The sequence below is a fragment of the Eulemur rufifrons genome, chromosome 8 (genome assembly GCF_041146395.1).
Source record: "Eulemur rufifrons isolate Redbay chromosome 8, OSU_ERuf_1, whole genome shotgun sequence".
Taxonomy (NCBI): Eukaryota; Metazoa; Chordata; class Mammalia; order Primates; family Lemuridae; genus Eulemur; species Eulemur rufifrons.
Genome location: NC_090990.1, coordinates 25,047,109 through 25,072,793, shown reverse-complemented (window position 1 = coordinate 25,072,793; position 25,685 = coordinate 25,047,109). Strand labels below are relative to the sequence as shown.

The following is a 25,685-nucleotide window of genomic DNA, read 5'->3' as shown; positions in this document are numbered from 1 at the left end:
TGAGCTCTAGGCATTTACTTCCAATAATCTATTGAATTTCTCCATTCTGACGTTTCTTATGCAATTCAACCTCTAAATACCCAAGACAGAATATAAAAACCTGGTCCTTTCAAAAATCTGTATTTCTGTTAAAGCCATAACCATCGCACAATACAGGAACTACCAAACCATTCTTACAGCTTTCCTTTCCCTACACATCTAAAGTGTTCATTCTTTTTCCTAAATATTACATCTATGCCCTTCCTTCATTACCACTGTCACCACTGTACCTTAGAACACATTACTTCAAATCCAGAAAAATATGCACTAGAGGTGCCAGGGAGTACGCTGGAGTATGAGAAAAAAAAAAAATTGGAAGTATTTATGTCTAATTTTCATCTAACAATTAGAAATTAAAATTTGCTAATATACATGAATTTGGATTGACACTGGTGCCTTCACTTAGTCCATGCCAGATGGTCAGGTGCAACACATGCTACACCAGGAATCCTGGGAGAATAATGGAAGTTCTGCAACACATAAGAGTTAACAGTGGAGCTCTCATTCATTTGTTTTCAGCATGCTGCAACTTACTGTATGTAGTTCAAGTATGTGACACATTCAATCAGGTTACATATATACATATTACTTCAAAATATTAAGGAAGTACAAATGTTTTTGTTACATGGATACCTTTTATAATGCACAAGTCAGGGCTTTTAGTGTGCCCATCACCCAAATACTGTTCATTATACCTGATAGGTAAGTTTTTACCCCTTCTCCTCCTCCCACCTTCCCGCTTCTTGATTTCCAATGACCTTTACATCTCTTTGTGCCCATGTGTGCCCATCAATTAGCTCCCAGTTATTAGGGAGTACATGTGGTATTTGTTTTTGTATTCCTGAGATACTTCACTTAGGATAATGCTCTCCAGTTCCATCTAAGTTGCTGCAAAAGACATTATTTCATTCCTTTTTATGGCTGAGTAGTACTCCATGGTGTGTGTGTGTGTGTGTGTACCACATTTTCTTAATCCACTCATGAATTGATGGGGACTTAGGTTGATTCCACATCTTTGCAATTATGAATTGTGCTGCAATAAACATTTGAGTGCAGTTGTCTTTTTGATAAAATGACTTCCTTTCCTTTGGGTAGGTATCCAGTAGTGGGATTGCTGGGTCAAATGGTAAGTTTACATTTATTTCTTTGAGGGATCTCCATACCGTTTTCCATAGAGGTTGTACTAATTTGCAGTCCCACCAACAGTGTATAAGCGTTCCTTTCTCTCTGCATACACACCAGCATCTATTATTTTTTGACTTTGACTTTTTACTAATGTCCACTCTGAGAGGGGTAATGTGATATCTCATTGTGGTTTTAATTTGCATTTCCATGATGATTAGTGATGTTGAGCATTTCGTCAAATGTTTGTTGGCCATTTGTCTATCTTCATGGTTTTTGGCTCACTATTTTAATGGGGTTGTTTGTTTTTTCTTGCTGATTTGAATTTCAAAATTTTTTTCTCACCTTTAATTTTTCTAGTTATGTAATATGTTAGACATTATTATAATTAGATAATGTAATAGACTTATCAGACAGTAGTACATGTCTATAAATAACAATTTAAAAAATGTGTGCACATATATATTTATCTATTTATTCTTGTGCACATGGTCAAATATATTTTAATTAATGGGAACGTATGATCAATGGTTTGAAGACCACTGCTCTAGACTACTACAATAGCCTTCCAAATACTCTCCAGGACTCCAGTCTTTCTTTTCTTTTCTTTTTTTTTTTTTTTGAGACAGAGTCTCGCTTTGTTGCCCAGGCTAGAGTGAGTGCCGTGGCGTCAGCCTAGCTCACTGCAACCTAAGACTCCTCAGCTTAAGCGATCCTACTGCCTCAGCCTCCCAAGTAGCTGGGACTACAGGCATGCGCCACCATGCCTGGCTAATTTTTTTTCTATATAGATTTTTAGTTGGCCATATAATTTCTTTCTATTTTTAGTAGAGATGGGGTCTCACTCTTGCTCAGGCTGGTCTCGAACTCCTGACCTCAAGCGATCCACCTGCCTCGGCCTCCCAGAGTGCTAGGATTACAGGCGTGAGCCACTGCGCCCGGCCCCAGTCTTTCTTTTAATTCATTCTCCACACTGTAATCACTTACAGTTTTAAATACAGATGTTCCTCATTCACTTAAAAATGTCCAGTGGCTCTCTACTGTTTCTGAATTCACAAGCCTTAGCACAGATATAAGATTCCTCATAATCTCTTCCCTGTTCACTTTTCAGACTCACCTGTAGCTCTTCTATTTACACAGGCCTACTTCTGTTACACAAACATGCCATACCTTCGCTCATGGTCTCTCTACATGGACTATTCTTTCCCCTTGCCTAATGAACAACTATTCCGCTCATGTATGTTATGCACCACATCCTCCTCCTTACCCAACGGCAGCAATCATTACTTCTTCATCACAGTACACAACATACATCTCATACAATTTGTTACTTCATACAGATTACATTATAAAATCTTTAAAGAGGTCATGTCTTATCTACCTTGTTATATCCAGAACCTAGCACAGTGTCTAACACTAAACAGGGGCAAAGTAAATTAAATAGTAAATGAAAACAGAGAGAAGATCCAAAAACGATTTTTAAGTTTTAAAGAGTTACTGTAGGATTCAGAATTATAATTCCAGCCAGGGTTCATAAATCTTTTAAATCTAGTACCAATAGCACATTACTTTGGCATTACCATATGACAAATTCAGATAACTGTTTTAAATTCGTTTAACTTAACCTAAGGAAAAAAAAAACTGAAGCAGACTAAAAGTAAACAAATCATGGTACTTTCATAAAATGGAATATTATACAGCTGTTAGTATAATTTAAATTTACACAAATGAGGCCAGGCGAGGTGGCTCACGCCTGTAATCCTAACACTCTGGGAGGCCAAGGCGGGTGGATCGCTCGAGGTCAGGAGTTCAAGAACAAGAGCGAGACCCCATCTCTACTAAAAAAATAGAAAGAAATTATCTGGCCAACTAAAATATATATAGAAAAAATTAGCCGGGCATGGTGGCGCATGCCTGTAGTCCCAGCTACTCGGGAGGCTGAGGCAGGAGGATCGCTTAAGCCCAGGAGTTTGAGGTTGCAGTGAGCTAGGCTGACGCCACGGCACTCACTCTAGCCCGGGCAACAAAGCGACACCCTGTTTCAAAAAAAAAAAAAAAAAAAATCTACACAAATGGATAGATATTGGTAATAATACCTATTTACCAGTCCCTCCTGCTTACACATGTTTATTTATAAAAATATCATTGAATTTCTAATATACTATAGGAATATTAGCCAAAAGGCTAATTTCTACCAAGCACTTTATCTAGATGCTACCTTAACAGAATTTTGAGATGTGAAATAATTATCATTTGTTAGCTTTCCTATCTTCAAGTGCTTAACAAGGAAAACAAAACTTGTTTATTAGCTGACATATTTTGTATGGCATCGTTTCCCCAAGATATTTGAACATTCAAAACTACGCCATTTGGGCCGGGCGCGGTGGCTCACGCCTGTAATCCTAGCACTCTGGGAGGCCGAGGTGGGCGGATCGTTTGAGCTCAGGAGTTCGAGACCAGCCTGAGCAAGAGCGAGACCCCACCTCTACTAAAAATAGAAAGAAATTATATGGACAGCTAAAAAGAAATATATATAGAAAAAATTAGCCGGGCATGGTGGCGCATGCCTGTAGTCCCAGCTACTCGGGAGGCTGAGACAGGAGGATCGCTTGAGCTCAGGAGTTTGAGGTTGCTGTGAGCTAGGCTGACGCCACGGCACTCACTCTAGCCTGGGCAACAGAGTGAGACTCTGTCTCAAAAAAAAAAAAAAAAAAATTAGAAAAAAACTACGCCATTTGATTTTCACTGGCAGTGTTTTCTGGGGTACGTCCTTTAAATCATTTTAATAAGTATACCCTTTTATAGATACAATAACAAAAGTACAAGGAACAAAAGAAAAAATAAGTTTGACATCATCAAAATTAAAAATGTTTGTGCTGCAAAGGATACCATCAAGACAGTGAAGAGGCAACATGTAGAAACAGAGAAAAATTCTGCAAATCATATACCTGATAAGGGACTTTATCTAGAACATATAATGAACTTCTACAACTCAATACCAAATACAAAAAAGACAGATTTTAAAAATAAACAAAGGACCTAAACAGACATTTATCCAAAGAAAATACACAAATGGACCATAAATATATGAAAAGATGCTCAACATCACCAGTCATCAGGAAAATGCAAATCAAAATGACAATGAGATACTACTTCATGCTCACTAGGATGGCCACAGTTAAAAAAAAAAAAAAAAAGACACTAAGAAATATTGGTGAGGATGTGAAGGAACTGGAATCTTCATACACTGCTACTGGGAATGTAAATGGTACAGTCACATTGGAAAAGACTTTGGCAGTTTCTCAAAAGGTTAAACACAAAGTTACCATGTGATTCCACTCTTAAGTATATACCCAAGATAAATGAAAATGTATGTTCTTACAAAAATCCTGTACATAAATGCTTACAGTAGCATTATAGTAGCCAAAAAGTGGAAACAACCCAAATGTCCATCAACTGATCAGTGGATAAAAAAATGTATTATATCCACACACTAGAATATTTTCCAGCAATAAAAAGGAATGATGTACAATTATGCATTGCTTAACAATGGGGATATGTTCTGGGAAATGTGTTAAGTGATTTCGTTGTTGTGCAAACAACACAGAGCGTACTTAGACAAACTTTGATGGTATAGTCTACCTCACACTTAAGCTATATGGTATGTAGCCTATTTCTTAAAGACTATGAACCTGTACAGCATGTTACTGTACTGAATACTGTAGGCAACTGTAACACAAAGGTAAGTATTTATGTATCTAAACACAGAAAAGTTACAGTAACAATAAGTATTAAAATCTTAGGGGACCACCATATGTGGTCTGTCACTGACTGAAACATCATTATGCAGCACATGGTTATACAGTGATACATGCTACGACATGAATGAACCTTGAAAACATTATGCAAAGAGAAACAAGTCAGTCACAAAAAGCCACACAGTGTATGATTCCACTTTCATGAAATGTCCAGAATAGGCAAATCCATACAGGAAGTAAGTATGTTAGTGGCTGGCAGGAGCTGTGGTAAGTGAGGCAATGGTAGTGACTGCTAATGAATATGGAGTTTCTTTATGGGAAGATGAAATGTTCTAAAATTATTAACAGATTGTGGTGATGGCTGTACATAATCTCTGTGAATGTACTAAAAACCATTAATTTGTACATTTTAAATGAATTATATAGTATGTAAATTATGTATCAATAAAGTTGTTATTTTAACAAAAGTATGCCCCTCTCTTAGCATATGGTCCATATATACTGTATACTACATAGTATATAGTATACTATAATACTATGCCAATGATATTCCTAACAAAAGCAGAAGAAGAGTTCCTTAAAACACTGCTGTTCTGAGATTTCCACTTAAAACTGCAGTCCCCCACCCCCCCAGGCCACGAACCGTTACTGGTCTATGGCCTTTTAGGAACTGGGCTGCACAGCAGGAGGTAAGCAGGTGAGAGTGCACAAAGCTTCATCTTCATTTACAGCTGCTCTCCATCACTTGCACCATGGCCCGAGCTCCACCTCCTGTCAGATCAGTCATTGTTTCCCATCACCCCCAGATGGGACCATCTAGATGCAGGAAAATAAGCTCAGGGCTCCCACTGATTCTGCATTATGGTGAGTTGTATAATTATTTCATTATATATTACAATGTAATAATAACAGAAATTAAATGTACAATAAATGTAATGCACTTGAATCATCCCGAAACCAACCGTGTCCACCCCCAATCTGTAGAAAAATTATCTTCCATCTGGGAGGCCGAGGTGGGCGGATCGTTTGAGCTCAGGAGTTCGAGACCAGCCTGAGCAAGAGCAAGACCCCATCTCTACTAAAAATAGAAAGAAATTATATGGACAGCTAAAAATATATATAGAAAAAATTAGCCGGGCATGGTGGTGCATGCCTGTAGTCCCAGCTACTCGGGAGGCTGAGGCAGTAGGATCGCTTAAGCCCAGGAGTTTGAGGTTGCTGTGAGCTAGGCTGACGCCACGGCACTCACTCTAGCCCGGGCAACAGAGCGAAACTCTGTCTCAAAAAAAAAAAAAAGAAAAATTATCTTCCATGAAACCGGTCCCTGGTGCCAAAAAAGTTGGGGAATGGTGATTTAAAATGCCACAATGTATCAATGTAGATCTACTTTTTCCTTCTAAAATTCAATTATCAGTATTATATCACATTCATATGCTATATGCACAAACATTTGGTAGCATTATGTAATTAACTGTAATAGAATAGTAACAGTAATAATGGTACAATGAAAAAGTAATGTTTAATTTGTAAAAGAAAACTGAACCAAAAAAATTCAACTACAATCTACTACCAACTATTTCAATTCCTTCAAATTTTAAATGTTTAAAATAGATCTTGCAGTTATAATCAAGTTGCATATACAACTTTTCACATGTATCTATTCCACTATTTAATAGTTTTGAATAAATACATGACAGTCTATTCAAGGTTTATCCTCATGTATATTTAGTAGTTGGACAAACTAGCATAAAACCTCAAGTTATAGAATTTATATTCTAGGTCATAATATTTCAAAAAATATTTGGTTTTTAGTTATGGAGGCTATGCACTTATTTAAAAAAAGCTAGTACCATTGGAAGTCTGCTTAACAAACATGCTCTTTCACTAAAGATTATTTTGAATCAAAATCATTTAATAGTAAAAAAAAGAAAGGAAAGAACCCACCTTCCCACAAAAAAAGGGGGAGAGGAAAAGGACAAAAAAAAAAAAGACCAGAAGGAAAACCTAAAGAACAACATTGTAGAGAAACTGACTCACAAAATGATTCATAAGCATTTCCTGGCTATTTTTCTCTAAGAAAACTCCTCTGACTAAAGTGGAAACTTGTTTGGCTACAATATATCATTCTACTATTATGATTAATTCTTTAGTGCCAAGTATTTGTTCATGTGGCGTATGGACAAGAAAAACCTCATATGCATTGATTTAAGCATTAAAAACAAGTCACTTTAAAAGAGAATCACTATAACTTTATAGAAGGTAACAATAAAAATCTTTACATTAATAAGAAAAAAAATATGTTATAGTTTTAACCATTTTAGAAAAGTTAAATTAGATATAACTGAACTGCTGCATTTTGGCCCTTAACTGTTTTGCTAATATTGAAAAGGAATTATTAAGTTCTTTCTATTTCCTTCTAATTTCTAGAATTCCAGTTGTTGAAGTGTAAGGACTGAATCACCAATTCCAGAAAGCCACTAACAATTTTAACTGACTAGTCATGTAGTAATATTGTAAAAACTGAAGACAAAAGAAGTCTGTTGAACAAAATAAAGGAAATAAGTTTTACAGATGTTGTCATGACACTAAATCAAGGCAATATTATTAACAAAGTATAAAGTTGATTAATGCCATTTTTAGAATACCAAAGAGGACCTATAGTTCCTATCAAAACTCAAATAAAAGGTATATGATAAAAATTTTCCATTTGGAAACATCTAAATTACAGATCTAAATTATTTATACTGGCGAATAATATAACAAGACAAAACAACCTAAAGATGAAATGTAATTAGGGATGTCAAAAGGATAAGCTAAAGCCAAAAGGTACCAGACTAATTTATTACATATATTTTTCTCCCAAAAGTAATCAATATATTGAGCATCTACATATGAAACTCTATACAACTTCATAAACACATATATAGTATACAAATTCTTCTTTATTCCCCCCACCCCACACCAAAAATAAAACAATCAGGTAGGAGAAAGAACAAATCTAATAAACAATTCTGTTCTTTTTACCTAGTATTACTGCTACTGCATCAGTTCCTCAAAACTCATCTGGAATACTAAAAAAAGCCTCTCAATTGACATCCCTCAAGCCCCAATTCTCAATTCTCCACTATTCCTTCAATTCCAACCCATTTTTGTGTTCAAATGACTTTGTTTTCCTAACATTGTCAACATATAATTCTCCTATTCAATACTATAATAATTCTCCACTATATACTGCTAAGTGTAAAAGTGATTCTTTTGAGCAGGGTAAGCAAAAGAGGGCAAGCTGAATAGGGAATCTAGCTTCAAAATATCTGCCTTAGACGTTCTAGCGGTTAAGAGATTTACTAATTAATAAATGTCTATTTATTTACTTAGAGATGGAGTCTTATTATGTTGCCCAGGCAGGAGTGCAGTGGCCATTCACAGGTGTGATCATGTACTACAGCCCAGAACTCCTGGACTCAAGCAATCCTCTTCCTTCAGCCTCCCCTCCCCCCAGTAGCTGGGACTACAGGTGCATGCCACTGCACTTGGCTAATACATGCCTTTTTAAAATGCAAACATCTACCAGAAGGGTCAGGATTATCCTTCATTCAAATTTACACATTGAAAACCCAGTTTTGAAAAACAAGAAAAAGGGAATGTGAATCAGAGTGTAGCATGAGTCAGTTAAGTTGCTGTAAATGGATGATGGCTAACACAAAGAAAGACACAAAGGAGTGCGGAGGGAGACCAAGACAGATCATAGGTGATAAGAGCAGGGCATTGAAAATCCACATCCAGGTAAACATAATCCTCTATAATATCCAGTTCTCTTCGTTTTCCCCCACCATCACACTCAGCCCATTTTATTTTCATAAGCATTTCATTCATTCTATTGAAATTATTTGCCAATCATTGAGCTAAGATCAGTGCTACAAAAATGATGATGATAAAGAACATTATTTTTTACAAAACGGTTATACTGGGGAAAGGGAGGAACAACAAAAAACCACAATGTACTAAAAATACCATAACGGGGCCAGACCCACTGCTCACACCTGTAATCCTAGCACTTTGGTAGGCCCAGTCAGGAGGATTACTTGAGGCCAGGAGCTCAAGACCAGCCTGGGCAACACACAAGACCTCATTTCTACAAAAAAGAAAAAAATTAGCCAGGCATGGCACATGCCTGTAGTGCAGCTACCCAGGAGGCTGAGGTGGGAGGATCACCTGAGCCCAGGAGTTGGGGGTTACAGTGAGCTATGATCATGCTATTGCACTCTGGTTCAGCCTCGGTCACAGAGTGAGACTCTGTCTCTAAAAAAACAAAAACAAAAACAAAACCACCATAACAGAAGGGTACACCAAGAACTACAAGGTCATAGAAGAACAAACTATCACCTGACTGTGCAGTTCAAAAAGTTTGTCTTGAGAAATAATAGGAGTTTGTCAGGTAGACAAGGGCAGAAAGGGTAATCCAGGTAGGAGTCACAGAATATGTAAAAGGATATTGGCTACAGCGAAACTAAGAAGGGTATGCTATACTAAATTTGGGGTGTTATTCTGTAGGCCGTGGGGAGCTTATTAAATTTTTAAAGCAGGGGAGTGACATAAACAGATTTCTTGTTTAGAAAGAAAACTATGCCATTAGTGAGGATAATTAACTAGAATGGAGAGAAACAGATGTTAGGGGAGACCAATTAGAAGATCATTACAATAGTCTGGATAAGAAATAAGGATGTAAAGCCAAGGTGGTTGCGGTGTGGATGGAAAGTGATAGTACCTGACAATCAAAAGGAGGAAAAGGAAATGGAAGGTCTAGCTTGGGAGTTTAGGTAAAGAAAAAGAATACAGTAGTATGAGCAAAGTGTGGGGATGGGGATTGAAAGAGTTGTTCTGACTTGTGATTGAAGCAGTTTATGGGCATTCAGGTGTCAGTCTGAAGTTCAGAAAAGAGCTACAGCAACATTAGGAGTCATCTACTTCATCTACTCATAGATAGTAGCTTAAGTTAGTACCTGACTAGAACTTAAGACTGGCTTAGGCTCAATATATCTGATTCTTCTCAACCATTCTACTTTTGTTACTGCTGCCCCTCCCTAAAAAAAAAAAGGTGTTCTTTATTACTACAGCTAACCAAAATTCTACCAATTGTTTTAGATTAACTGAATTCCTTTTTTTCTTCTTTTACAAAATATTTCCTAATGACTACCAAGTCAAGATTCTGGAGTTCTGGTTTCACCTTTGCTACCTGAAACATGTGTTCTTGAGTAAGTCCCTTAACCTATCTGGATTTCAGCTATTTAAAAAAAGGGTATTGGATTAGCTGACTTCTTAAGAGGTTCCTTCCAACTGTAACACTCCACAACCCTTCTTGACCTCACAAAGAACTCTGCATTACATGTTAATTATTTAATATACTATTCATATATAGGTATTGTTGTTTTTAACACGTTACACAAAGTCTCTCAGTGCTCATTCACTTTCAGGTATAACAGAAATACTAATAATTAGGATGACAAGCCAAAGAAAAAGATATCAGACTTTCATATTTCTTACATGTCTTATCTCCTCTACCAAATTACAATTTCTTTCTTTTTTTTTTTTTTTTTTTTTTGAGACAGAGTCTCACTCTGTTGCCTGGGCTAGAGTGCCGTGGTGTCAGCCTAGCTCACAGTAACCTCAACCTCCTGGGCTCAAGCGATCCTCTTGCCTCAGCCTCCCGAGTAGCTGGGACTACAGACATGTGCCACCGTGCCTGGCTAATTTTTCTATATATATTTTTAGTTGTCCAAATAATTTCTTTCTATTTTTAGTAGAGACGGGGTCTCGCTCTTGCTCAGGCTGGTCTCAAACTCCCGAGCTCAAACGATCCGCCTGCCTCGGAATCCCAGAGTGGTAGGATTATAGGCGTGAGCCACCACGCCCGGCCCAAATTATAAATTTCTTGACAACAAGAACCATCTATGTCTTAAATGAAGACTCTTATCAACACTTATTGAATAAGGAAAGGCTGGGATAGTACAAACCAAAATGCTAAATTAAATAGTATATTGTTTTCTAAATGTTTGTCTTTCTTTTAAAAAAAAAAAATCAGAATAGATGTGATATATACCACATCATAAATTCCTTTTATATTCTCTGTATTATCTAAACCACAACTAGGAATATGTATGGTATTTGGGGGAGAGGAGAAGGAGCTTATTGAAAGCAGACTGATAAATCTTTATATACCATATGTACTTATTCCTATTCTAAGAGTAAGGAACAGTCAAAAATTGAGGACAGAAGAGAAAGCATGAAACCACCATTTCTACCCACCACTGCTACCGTCGCCACCATCATCCTAAAGGGTACATTACAAAAGTGGTAAGGTGGGGTGGGGAGAAAAAAGAAAGCACAAACCAAGTATTACCTAACAGTAAGGAAAAAGATGTGCTTGGAATATATGGCCTGATTTCAAGAGCATGTAAAAATGACTTGGACCTTTTCTACTAACACAGGGAATACATGTCAGCTCACATTATAATGGAATAATTTCAAGGTTTGCAGACCTTTCCCACTATTGCACCTCTGAAATATAATCAATTTCAAAATAAATTATCATGTGTTTTTGTCAAACTGTTACATATTATCACTGTTATTTAGACATACAAGATAAACATAAAATTACTAAGGCAAAGACAAATAGCAGATCTCCACAGTTTCATGATTCTTACCTGTTCACTCTCCTAGGACACTTGTCTGGTTTAATATCTACCTCATAGAGGTAGACATCAATCTTTGGGATTTCAACTTGAAAACAGTTAGCCAGCAGTTTAATGGGTTTGCCCATGGTGCCATAGCCAGGTCTTCTGGGCACCATGAGTAGGGGCTGGGCCCCAACAGGTCCTGCCATGGAAAGGAAAAAAAAAAAAAAAGTCACACTGTTACACGCTACATTTGAAAATCTTGTTAACCAGAGTATGTCAGAATTGTCAACCAGAGTATGTTACCCATGCTGATAATGGGTAAAGCCTAGTGCTGAAAGATGACATCATCCTAACATTTCAACTTCCTTCTCCCCAGTTTCCTCTCATTAAAAATAAAAAACTGTATGCCTCTGAAAAACTGTTCTGGAAGGGGTAGCAAGATGGGAGAACAATCACTCAAACTCAGGTGAGCACGTGCAAACACAAGTCAGACCCAAAGAGTATGAGACCAACAGCAATGTAAACTTAAGGAAAGCAGAAGGAGAAAATAAAGGGCAAATATTAACAAAACAAAAAGCAATAAATAATAAACAGGATCAACAAAGCACAAATTGATTATTTGAAAAGATACATAAAATCGATAAATTCCAGGCAACATTGATTTTTTTTTTTTAAAGGAGGAAAAGGGCTTACACAACCAATATCAAAAGTAAAAAAATTGATATCACTACAGATACTGAAGACATTACAAACACTGTGCCAAAAAATTTGACAGTTTGATGAAACAGAAAAATTCTTAGAGAAAACAACTTACTGACACACAAAAATGCTATAAAGCCAAGCGCAGTGGTGCACCTCTAATCCCAGCTACTTGGGAGGCTGAGGTGGGAGGATTGCTTGAGCCCAGGAGTTCAAAACCTGTCTGGGTAACATAATAGCAAGACTCCATCTCCAAAAAAAAAAAAAAAGGAAAAAAGTATTGTATATAAAATCTGAAAAGTCTTCTGTTGGTGGAAATATAAAATGGTACAACCACTCTGGAAAACAGTATGGTAGTTCCTCAAAAAATTAAAAATAGAATTTACCATATAATCTAGCAAGTCTACATTTATGTATAGATTCAAAAGAATTGAAAACAGAAAGAATTGAACAAAGAGATATTTGTCCACCCACATTCATGGCAGCATTAGACACAACAAAAAGGTGTAAGCAACCTAAGTATCCATTGATGGATGAACGGATAAACAAAATGTTGTGTGTCTGTATACATACATACACACACACACACACACACACACACACACACTGCAATATTATTCAGCCTTGAAAAGGAAACTCTGACACATGCTACAATATGGACAAATCTTACGGACATTATATTGACATAAACCAGTCATAAAAAGACAAACACTGTATTATTCTACTTACATACGGTACCTACAGTACTCAATTTCATAAGAAACACAAAATAGAAGTTGCCAGGGGCTGGAGCATGAGTTAATGGGGATTTGATTAATGGGTATTGTTTTAGTTTTGCAAGATGAAAAGAGTTCTGTAGACAGGTTGCACAACAATGAAAATGTACTAAACACTACTGAACTGTACACCTAAAAACAGTTAAGATGATAAATTCAGTGGTATGTGTATTTTACCATGATTTTTTAAAAAACCTAAGTGATGTCCAACATTACATTTCTAAAGCTCAAAATGTTGTAGCTTTGTTAATCAAACAAATTATTCAAACAGTAAGTTATAACTTATTCAAATAACTTATTCAAACAATAAGTTAATAGACTAATAACTATTATCTGAATAAACTAAAAATTACAACTTAAATCTGAAAAATCCTGTAACTATCTGAATGAAATTCACAATTAAAAATATTTCCAGGCCGGGCGCGGTGGCTCACGCCTGTAATCCTAGCACTCTGGGAGGCCGAGGTGGGCGGATCGTTTGAGCTCAGGAGTTCGAGACCAGCCTGAGCAAGAGCAAGACCCCATCTCTACTAAAAATAGAAAGAAATTATATGGACAGCTAAAAATATATATAGAAAAAATTAGCCGGGCATGGTGGTGCATGCCTGTAGTCCCAGCTACTCGGGAGGCTGAGACAGGAGGATCCCTTGAGCTCAGGAGTTTGAGGTTGCTGTGAGCTAGGCTGACGCCACGGCACTCACTCTAGCCTGGGCAACAGAGTGAGACTCTGTCTCAAAAAAAAAAAAAATATTTCCACACACACAAAGATTACAGATCCAGATGGTTTCACTAGAAAATTATACCAAACATTTAAGGAAAAAATAACACCAATGTTATGTAAATTCTACCAGAAAACAGGAAAAAAGTAAACATACCCCAATTCAATTTATGATACCAGAAAAACTCTGATACTAAAACCTAATTTTTATTATGAAATTTTATTATGAAAAAGGAAAATTATAGGCTAAACTTATTCATGAACATACATACAAAATTCCTAACAAAATGTTAAATTAAAACCAGCAATGTATCAAAAGCATGAGTTTATATCAGGAATAAAAATTAGGTTAACAACAACTTTTCAAGCAGCGTGGATGAAAGTACATTAAAATGCTGTCTGAATCATTTGTTTTTAAATTTTGCTTTCATATATTTTTTTAAAATCTCTTCTGAGGGCATACTCTTTCCTGCTTTCCTAGTCTGAGACAGGTAATACTGCAGAAATTCTGGACTAGGCCATAGTTCTGGCTCTGCCAATTATCTAATTATTTGACCTTCACCAGCTACTAATGTCCTTGAAACTGTTTCCTGATCCAAAAAATGGGAATAATACCTGACCTGCCTCTTTCTTATGAATCTTGTCAAGATCAAATGGGAAAATGTACAATAGCTAAAATTTATCAAGATCTTACCATGTCTCAGGCAATGTGTTAAGTGCTTTTACATGTATTATCTCATTCAATCTTCCCACCAACCCTACAAAGGAAGGAATCATTTTACAGATGAAGAAAAGTGTGGGCCTAAAATTTCATAGCTAGTAAGTAGCACAACTGGGATTGTAACCTGCCATGCTGGATTCTGTTCTGTTCCATCGACATATTCGTCTATTCTTTCACCAATACCACACTGTTGATTACTGTAGCTTTATTGTATAAGTCCTGAAGTCGGGTAGTGTCAGTTCTCTACATTCTCTGGGTTCTGAGTCAAGAAGTATTATGGGCCGGGCGTGGTGGCTCACGCCTGTAATCCTAGCACTCTGGGAGGCCGAGGCAGGCGGATTGTTTGAGCTCAGGAGATCGAGACCAGCTTGAGCAAGAGCCAGACCCCCATCTCTACTAAAAATAGAAAGAAATTATATGGACAGCTAAAAATATATATAGAAAAAAAATTAGCTGGACATGGTAGCACATGCCTGTAGTCCCAGCTACTAGGGAGGCTGAGGCAGGAGGATTGCTTGAGTTCAGGAGTTTGAGGTTGCTGGGAGCTAGGCTGACGCCACGGTACTCACTCTAGCCCGGGCAACAGAGTGAGACTCTGTCTAAAAAAAAAAAAAAAAGAAGAAGAAGAAGTATTATGATCTGACTTACAGTTTTTAAAAAAGGATCACTCCAGCTGCTGTATGAAAAATTATATGGAAAGGTACAAGCAGGGAGTCCAGTTAGTAGGCTATTTGACCGTCTAGGCAAAGGACAATGTTGGCTAGGACTACTGGGGGAGTGATGTGGTTGTCAAAAATATTTAGAAGGTAGGTCTGACAGGAAGTGCTAAGGGATTAGATGTGGGGTATAAGGGAAAAGAGTTCTGGTCTTAGCAAGGTTTTTAGTCTAAGCAACTGAAAGAATGGAAGTGTCATTTAGGAAAGACTCAGCGATAGCAGCAAGTTTGGAAAGAAAATCAAAAGGATTTTTAGGACATGTTAAGTTTGAGATGTTTAAAGTAGGTGGCTAGTAGGTAGTTTGATTAATGTGGAGTTCAGAGGAGAGGTCCAGTCTGGAGTGTAAATGTGGGTGTCCTCAGCATATAAGTGGTATTTAAAACCACTGAATTAGAGTAGATCACCCAGACTGAGGTACGGATACAGAAGAATACCAAGCCCTGGGATACTCCCAATGTTTAGAGACTGGAGAAATGAAAACAGCAAAGGATCCAGGAAAGTAACAGACAACAAGGTTAGAGGAGGACCTGGAGAGTGGTAACCCAAAAACCAAGTGGAAAAAAAATTGTTTCAAGAAGAAAACGACTTAATCAGATGTGGCTGAAATGTCAACTAAAATGAAGATTTAAGAACTGACTACTGGATTTAGCAAGGTCTTAGTTGACTTTGATAAAAACCATTTCAGTAAAGTGGTAGGGACAAAAACCCCACTGAAGTAAGTTCGAAAAAAGAATAGCCTGAATCTGACCAAGCCTTTAGATCCACTAGTAGTTTACAGGAAATTCAAAGAAATATGTTAAATTACATTGTAAAGATGGAACCAGCAAAATCCAGACTGTGAGAAACTTTAACAGGACAAACAACCCATAAATTGCAGGGTGGTGGTAGGGGAAAGAAAGAAAACTTACAGATTAAAAGATAATTAAAAGACATAATAATCAATTACAATGTGTGGAACTTATTTGGATCCTGACTCAAACAAAAACTGGAAAAAAAAAAAAGAAGGGAAGCAAACTGTTAAAAAAAAAAAAAGTAATATTTGAGACAAGTAGAATTTGAACAATGAATGGATAATTTGATATAAGGAATTATTTTTATTATTCTGCTGTGATAATGGTACTGTGTCTATATTTTAAAAGAGTTTGTATCTTTTATAGATACTTACTAAATATGAATGAAGTCATATTATGTCTAGAATATTCTCCAAGAAAAAAATACAAAGGCAGGGAAAGTAGATGGGACATGATTAGACATGGGTTGATTATTGTTTGGGTTTGGCTGATGGATACAAGGGAGTTTATTATACAATTCTGCCTAACTATATACACCTGAAATTCTCTATAATAAAATGTCTGAAAAAATAGGAAGAGGGCTGGTGGCGTGATGGCTCATACCTGTAATCCCAGCACCTTGGGAAGCTGAGGCAGGAGGACTGCTTGAGCCCAGGAGTTCTGAGACCAGCTTGAGCAACATAGCAAAAGCCATCTCTACAAAAAATACAAAAATTTGCTGGGCGTGGTGGCGTGTGTGCATAGTCCCAGCTACTGGGGAGGCTGAGGCAGGAGGATTACTTGAGCCCACAAGTTTCTGGTTGCAGTGACCTATGATGATGCCATTGCACTCTAGCCTGAGCAACAAGACCCTATCTCAAAAAAAACAGTAGAGGCTGGGCGAGGTGGCTCACGCCTGTAATCCTAGCACTCTGGGAGGCCGAGGTGGGCGGATCGTTTGAGCTCAGGAGTTCGAGACCAGCCTGAGCAAGAGCGAGACCCCATCTCTACTAAAAATAGAAAGAAATTATATGGACAGCTAAAAATATATATAGAAAAAATTAGCCGGGCATAGTGGCGCATGCCTGTAGTCCCAGCTACTCGGGAGGCTGAGACAGGAGGATCCCTTGAGCTCAGGAGTTTGAGGTTGCTGTGAGCTAGGCTGACGCCACGGCACTCACTCTAGCCTGGGCAACAGAGAGAGAGACTCTGTCTCAAAAAAAAAAAAAAACAAACAGTAGAGAGGGAGGGCCATTTCCTTTGAATATTTAATCTCTTTTCATTATCCCATTGTACAGATAAGAAAATTAAGGTTAAGGAAGATTAAATGCACTGTCTAAAGTCACAGTTAATTTTTCCTAATAGACTTTATTTTTTAGAGAAGTTTTAGGTTCACAGCAAAATTGGGCAGAAGGTAGAGATTTCCCATGTGCCCCATCCCCCCTCCACCTACATATGCACAGCTTCTCCACTATTAACATCCCCCACCAGACTGGGGATGAACCTACACTGAACCTACATTGACACATCATCAATAATTCACAGTTAATTTAAGAGCCAGAATCTGTCTCTAAAACTCATGCTTTTTACATTATATCATACTGCCAATTTTTTTCTCCATTATCATTATTTTGCCTGGTGCTTTTTTATACAGTCTGGCAAAAACCAAAATTCTGTTTGATGAATAAGCAATGAACAGAAATCTACAGTTACTAACTATAAAATCATCAAGTTTAAGTGTCCAAGAGATATTTTAATGTAAATTAGTGAAAAAAACAATTCCGTCAATACAAGAAATTATGCTTCCAATGAAGCAAATTTTAGTTTTTTAACAAATACATATACTGCCTACTGGAGTTGAAAATGTAATTACATAGAAATACAAAGCACTATCTGGAATTTCTCTCTACCTCAAACTTTTCTTTCAGTAGCTATTGTAAGTACTAGTTAATATCAACTAACCAAAGTAAACTTCAAACACAAAACCACACATTTCAAAACATACATGTGTTCATGTTGTTCACTGATACAATAATTTAATAAGTACACGTTGGTAAGTCCAAAGCTAAACAACAGCCTACAACAAATGTGATTGATAAAAAATAAGCAGTGAATAAATCAAAATCAACTAGCTGTGGTCCCCAAGGCCAGGTACCCGTCTTGGCCTGTTAGAAACCAGGTAGTGTGCATCCCTGCCTGAGCTCTGCCTCCCTCCATCCCCCATCCCCCCAACATCCATGGAAAAAACGGGTCTTCTATGAAACCGGTCCCTGGTGCCAAAAAGGATGGGGACGACTGACCTACAGCATATACTGCAGCCTATTACCAAATATGTATTTTCACTGGGAACTTTTAATATTAACTGAATACTTGTTTCAATAATTCTACCTCTAGGAATTTATCCAAGAGCAATCACTGGACCAGTACACAAAGACATATCTAGTACATATCCTATGTACTAAGATACTTATCAAAGTTTTATTCATGATAACAAAAAACTGGAAAAAAATCTAAACCACCATCCATGAAACCAATTAAATAATATATAGATAAAATTAAATTCTATGCACTTAGTAAAAATTATTATGTTGCTATATGGATGTAAGTAATGATGTGGGAAAAATATTCATGATACATTACTGAGTAGAAAAAGGTTAAAAGCAGGGACGGGCGCGGTGGCTCACGCCTGTAATCCTAGCACTCTGGGAGGCCGAGGTGGGCGGATCGTTTGAGCTCAGGAGTTCGAGACCAGCCTGAGCAAGAGCAAGACCCCACCTCTACTAAAAATAGAAAGAAATTATATGGACAGCTAAAAAGAAATATATATAGAAAAAATTAGCCGGGCATGGTGGCGCATGCCTGTAGTCCCAGCTACTCGGGAGGCTGAGACAGGAGGATCGCTTCAGCTCAGGAGTTTGAGGTTGCTGTGAGCTAGGCTGACGCCACGGCACTCACTCTAGCCTGGGCAACAGAGTGAGACTCTGTCTCAAAAAAAAAAAAAAAAAAGGAAAAAGGTTAAAAGCAATATGATAAATACATAGACAGATGTCTGGGAAGATATACAAGAAAATATTAACAATGGTTTTATCTGGAAGATAGGATGATATTCATTTCACTTTCTATTTGAGACATTCCTGTATTGTTTGCCTTTTAAAATAATAAACATGTATTTATTATTTTATAATCAGAAAAAATTCTATTTTTGTTTTGGAAAAATAAATATAGGTGTTGATTTCAAAATATGACACAATAAAATACCTCTCCAAACATTATTATCATACTCACTATATTTAGTATATTTACTATAACTAAATAATCACTTACAGAACATTTAGCCAGTTGAGGGTTAAGCTTCTTAGATGGCAGTATGGGGAACAATTTTTAAAAAGGCATTTCTCCTCTTAAAAACAAGAAGGGCACATTACCTAATAGCCCATTTTGCAATCTATTTTTTAACCATTTTTAAAGTTCAGAGAAATATTATGTATCTCTTATGTTGTTAGAAGATTCAGAAATCAGTTAAAATATCAAGTATTAGTAATGACTCAAAAATAGAATTATGTAAGTCTATAATTGAGAACATTTTCTTGCAAAATTTCTTCCACAAATGAAAAATCTAAAAATATGTCATGTCTATATTCTATAGATACCTTCAGATTTCCCAAGAACTTGACAAACTGGAAATGATGTATAAAATAACTGGTTGATATAAAGCAAAGAATTTACTAATGCATATAATGTTTTTATTGTAACTAAACCACAAAAAGCCCACATTTAAGATATAATAGAAAGCATGAGTTGTGTGACAGGGTTTTGCTGAATCTCAACAGTATTTTTTTTTTTAAGCAGTGGCTAGCCAAAGAAAGTCATTAATATTAACATAGATAATGGCAGAAAACCACAGAAATTCCAAATACAGAAAGGCTGTTCATGTATCCTAACAGCATAACCATTATGGTTGAAAAACCACACAATATTCTTTCTCACATCTGTTTTGTTAATGAGCCAAGAATGAGGGTCTATTGAGTATCCTAGACAACAGAATTAGAAAGTAGGAATGTCTGGTAAATGCTGTTCATCCCAACATTCTGAGGCTAAACAGGTCTAGAAGGGATACTGATCTTAAATAAATTATCTTTTTAGTTTTACCTTCCTGAAAACAGAAATATCACTTTTGCCTTTTTCCCTCTACTCGTTGGGAAAAAAAAACTTATAAATTACTTTTTAAGATTCTAGTTTTAAGTACTGTAAGAGAATATGTTTTGTTACATTAACAAAACGTTTTAATTTATCTTTCAGGTAGACCCTCAAGTATCTTAAGAATATAGAAATCAGTATGAAACTAGATGGCTGTGTTATAAAGCAAAACGGTATTCAACTAGAATCCAACGGCTTCTGACAATTTGGCAAGAATTCTACTCTTAGCTAGGGTTTTTCCATATACAACAGAAAATTCTTCCAGGAAATGTCCCCTTTACAGGGCCCCAGGCCTCTTTGCATACTATCAGTCTAGGCTTATAGAACCAAACAAATGCAATGTTCCATTGGAAAATATAAACTAATATAAATTAATTCTAAATTACCAACTTATTACATAAAATTTTCCAAAAGAACAAAAGGAAGTAGCATCTTTTCATTCATTCTAACTGCTTTCCTAAATAACTTAATTTCTTAATTTTTTTAAACTAATAAATTTATTAGTTTGAAATGTGGCTAAAAATATAAAGAGTGGTTATATCAGGGTGATAGAATCATAGATAATTTTTACAATGTCTTCATAATGTTAACTGAATTACATTTAAACGTTACATATATATATTCTTTTTTCTTTAAGTTTTTGCATAGAAGAAAAAAAGTTGTTTCATGTCTCCTTTTCAGTTTTCCCTTAGAGCATTCTATCATCGCTGACAGAGAAATTAAATTCTAAAACAAAAATCAAATAATGTTGCATGTTTAAGTCCCACTGCAGTAAATACTAAAAAAAAAAAAAAAAAAAGTTATAATGACCACTCCAGAGCAGCACAAGCTAAAAATTTAAATGACAAGCCAGTAAAAAGACCTTTAGCACTTTCAAAATTTATGCCCACCAGACAGAGGAATAATTTAACATTTTTTTCTTTGACAAAAACTTGATATTATTTTCACTTTCTGAAAAAACTTAATATACAACAATATAACATTTCCCAAAGTGATTAAAGAAAATTGTTTTAAATACTAAACTGAAAACCTGATGGCATTATATATTTTAGTAGGTAATTTTAATTCACAGCTTTTATCCACCTCATTCAAATCTTAATCCTGATTTAGTTCTAGCCTCCCATACAGGCAACTTTTGTTCCTTTTGAACATGGGCCCAAATAACTTTTCTTGAATTTTATTATTAAATAAATGCAGAGCTCTAAAACAACTATATTCAGACACAAACTTAAAAGTACAACTAAGAAAGAAATACAGTCTATCACCTTTGCAAGACTATATAAAACTACTAAACATGTCAATTTGCATATCATTAATTTAAGGTAAAAGTAAAAGTTTTCCTTCCACTATTAAATAAGTATAATTCCTTCTTTTCTTTACCTAAAAATACAGACTAAAATAGTATAGTCCTAGAAAATAAGTACTCAGGAGAAGTGGTATCTCAACGAACATTTCTGTTGTCCCTATTAATTTATTTCGAACTAAAACAACCTATACTCTTAGTTTAGCAGTAATTAGACCATTAAAAAAATAGGGTTTTATCAGAAGTTCCCCTAACTAAAGAGGCACAGACACAGATGTTAAACTGTTAATGATTATTATTTAAAACCTAATTATGCCAGCTTTTTTGGTTAAATCAAAGTTCACAAAGTACTAAATCAGTAGATTGTACAGGATACATTTAAAAGTCATTTAAAACATTTCATGTGAAAGGGAAGAATAGACAAATACTTTTAGTGAGGAATGATTCACCAAGAAACAATTACATGGTATTTGTATTCGAAGTCTTCTAATAATGTAAATAAATTTAACTGTTTCCTATGTATCCACATAACAAGTAGAATTTAAAATATCCTATCATAAGATGATTCCTGAGAACTTACACACACACACAAAAAAAAAACTTACAACAGAATTGGACAGCTACCAGCCTGAGCAAGAGCGAGACCCCATCTCTACTAAAAATATAAAGAAATTATATGGACAGCTAAAAATATATATATAGAAAAAGTTAGCCGGGCATGGTGGCGCATGCCTGTAGTCCCAGCTACTCGGGAGGCTGAGACAGGAGGATCCTTTGAGCTCAGGAGTTTGAGGTTGCTGTGAGCTAGGCTGACGCCACGGCACTCACTCTAGCCTGGGCAACAGAGTGAGACTCTGTCTCAAAAAAAAAAAAAAAAAAAAAAAAAAAAAAAAAAGAATTGGACAGCCAATATTCAATACTGACCCAATCAACAGCCTATTAGAGAACATTTATATCTAAAATTGTTTTAACCAAAATATATATATATATGCCAAAATTTGGATTTAAAACTTAATAGCATGTTTTCCCCAACTATGTTTTCAACTTCACATTAAGTCTAACAATTATACATAAGCCTCAGGAAGAATGAAAATTTTGTGTGGGGTTTTTTTTTTTTTTTTTTTTTGAGACAGAGTCTGACTCTGTTGCCCAGGCTAGAGTGAGTGCCGTGGGGTCTGCCTAGCTCACAGCAACCTCAAACTCCTGGGCTCAAGCGATCCTACTGCCTCAGCCTCTCGAGTAGCTGGGACTACAGGCATGCGCCACCATGCCCGGCTAATTTTTCCTATATATATTTTTAGCTGTCCATATAATTTCTTTCTATTTTTAGTAGAGATGGGGTCTCGCTCTTGCTCAGGCTGGTCTCGAACTCCTGAGCTCAAACGATCCGCCCACCTCGGCCTCCCAGAGTGCTAGGATTACAGGCGTGAGCCACTGCGCCCGGCCGAAAATTTTGTTTTTGATGATGACAATCTTGAGCCAAATTATAGCTTATCTTTGTTATTAGACTATAGTCAACCACGTCTAAACTGCACTGAAGAATAAACTTTACATTTCAAGATGGTTAAGCATATGGTTGACAATCTGACTACCATCAGATGTGAAGACAGCTAAATGGGTATCTCAGCAATGGGACACCCAAAAAGAAGACGTAAAACTTATTTTCTGAGCCATACCTGGTTAGTTGTACCAGTTGACTAAGTAGTTTGATGTCACAAGTATTTTCTAAGATACTGTCCATATATTTGGTCATAATTTCATTTGAAATCCCCAAAGGAGAAGAAGAAAAAAACTTTAAAAATGTTTTTGAAATATCTTTAAAAGTTTTAGGATTATTAATAAAAGGTCTAACTTTCATGTTTTGTTTTCTAGGCTTGACAACAGGACAGTTAGGTAAAAATCACCTATAGCCCCAAATCATCACATTTCCTATACAGTAAGAATAGTATGGTAGAAAATTTAAAAACAAGGTAAGGACACAGTTTTGGAAAAACAAAAATCAATAATAAATGACAGTCTCTCTTCAAAATCTAGACAAATTTTTTGTTTTTAAGAAGACAGGGAGAAGGCAAAAAAATGGAGCATGATAAAGAGAAATGGTAGAAATTGATTAAAGAAAATCCCATCAAATAAAACTTGTAATAAAACCCTCTCCCTATCCCACCTCCACAATTTCTGAGTGCTTTTCTGCATTCGCTTGACAATTATACTCCTTCACCTAATTAACGAAGTTCTTTACTATTGTTATGTCACTGGTTTCTTTTATATAAGTTTTTCATATATCATATCCCAGCATCTCTCAAACTGGCAGCATCTCTCAAACTGGCAAAAAGAGATGTGAAACTCAGGAACTTGTAATACCATTAGTAACAAGAACCCCCTCCCAAAATATTTTGAACATTAATTTATAAATTTGTGATCGTCTGGATGAAGCATGCTTTCAAATTTAACATACCAATTATGACCATTTGGTAAGCAAACCGTTATGTAACACCTACTTGACGTCCCTAAGTTAATTGCTTTAGAACCATAGAGTGCTTTTTCTTTTTTAAGGACAAATCCTGTCCACATTGCAATTTTTCCTCAAGACTACCATTTTTCCCCCAGGAGAGAAAGCAGTTTTCCTAAATTCCAAATTTCCAGGAACATGAAAACTGCATTTCTAGGGAATAAGGAAAAAAAAATACTGCGAGCAACTTTAAGATACACCTCCTCATATAAGCAGTGATCCAGGCTGATACGGCATTTCCAAGCTCCCCAGGAACTATATACCGTGTTGCCACAAACATCAGAAGAGGATGAGGGTAGAAGCAGCGCCATTCCGCATTTGGTGCTGCACCAACACCTACTTCAAACTTAATTTGAAGTTATCCGTTATCTCAGTGTTATCTTCACAACTACCTTAAGAGGCAGGTGAGGGAGATGGCTGGCCGCCCACCCTCTACGGGGCACGTAAGTCGGCTAAAGGACACGCACACCGTTACATCTCCAACTAGAATAACAAAAGCGACGACAAACCCTTCTACAGTCTAGAAAAAGAGTACTCTAGAAAAGAGTAACATCGCCTAGATAATCCCAAACTTAAACCCTCCAAGCAGTTTCGCCAACTCAGTGGCCCCCGGAGAACCACCGCTGGGCTGCGGAGGTCGGGCGGGGGGCGGGAGCCCGGGAGCTGCCAGCACAACGCTCACCTCACGCACCTGGGCCGAGGCAGAGGAAGCGACGAGGCTCAGGGGATAACAGCTGGGTGACACCCCCACCTACCCGGCCCAGCGGCTCTGACTCACTCACCTGCGGAGCCGATTTCCATTCATGGAGCTGGGGGGAGTGCTTCGAATGAGAACAGCGCCCGCCGCTGGGGGCAAGGAGGCGGCACAGAGGGCGACACGGCGCGACGGGCACTCTCAGCCCGGACGCCGGGCGGCGACGGCTTCCCCGGAGCAACCGCACTCCGAATGCTCTCGGCCAGAAGAGCCCCCGTCGGGAGACAGCACCGGACTAGGCGAGAGGAAGGAGAGGCGTGAGGCGAACAGAGAGGGGAGCCCCGTCCGGAACTTGCGTCGCCCGCTCCTCCACAAGTGCGGGCCGCCCCCGGAAGCCCGCCGGCGTCAGTTCCGCTGCCCAGCTCGCCGGCGTCCGCGACGCGCCTCGCCTCTGGGCCCCAAGCCGTGCGGGAGCGACGTCGGTGCGGGAGCGACCGGCGCGAAGGACGCCGGGGAGGTGACAGGGAGGGGCGCAGAGCCGGGGGCACACGGCAGCGGGCTCGGCCTCCCCCTGCTGGGCCGTGCCTGTCAGAGACAACCCCGAGAGACTGGACTCCTCGCGCCTCCCCAGTGGGGGCGGTGCCTGCCTGCAGCGACGTCGCAGCCGGCGGCGGAGCTTACCTGAGGCGCAGCCTAACTGGGAGCTGGCCGGTAGCGGACCCGGACCAGCAGCTGAGGCCCCGGGCGGAGCCGCTGGGGCAGGGCCACCCTCCTGCCTGACCCACGCCCCCGCCACGCCCAGTTTGGACCGCCCCACGCTCCGCCTCCTCACAGGCGGTCAAGAAATCTTTCCAAGTCCGTAGGGCGGCTTTAACCACCACTTTTAGGGGAAGAACGTATAATATCGTTTGGAAAAAGATGAAGAATCAGGACATTACACAAACATCAGATCGAATAGTTTCTATGTTTAAAACTCTTTAATAGCTCCC

The 25,685-nt window shown here is 37.7% G+C and overlaps 1 protein-coding gene across 1 annotated transcript in view; it reads right to left on the bottom strand.

Annotated features, from left to right (window-relative positions):
• LOC138389362 (protein argonaute-3) overlaps positions 1-24,796 on the bottom strand; it is a 106,372-nt gene extending 81,576 nt beyond the window's left edge. Inside the window, exons 1-2 of the mRNA XM_069477667.1 lie at positions 24,785-24,796; positions 11,621-11,792 (exon numbers count right to left, since the gene is read on the bottom strand). Of these exons, the coding sequence (XP_069333768.1) occupies positions 11,621-11,766 (146 nt within the window). The 5' untranslated portion in view covers positions 11,767-11,792; positions 24,785-24,796. The remainder of the gene's footprint in view (positions 1-11,620; positions 11,793-24,784) is intronic.
• Positions 24,797-25,685: the final 889 nt, after the last annotated feature.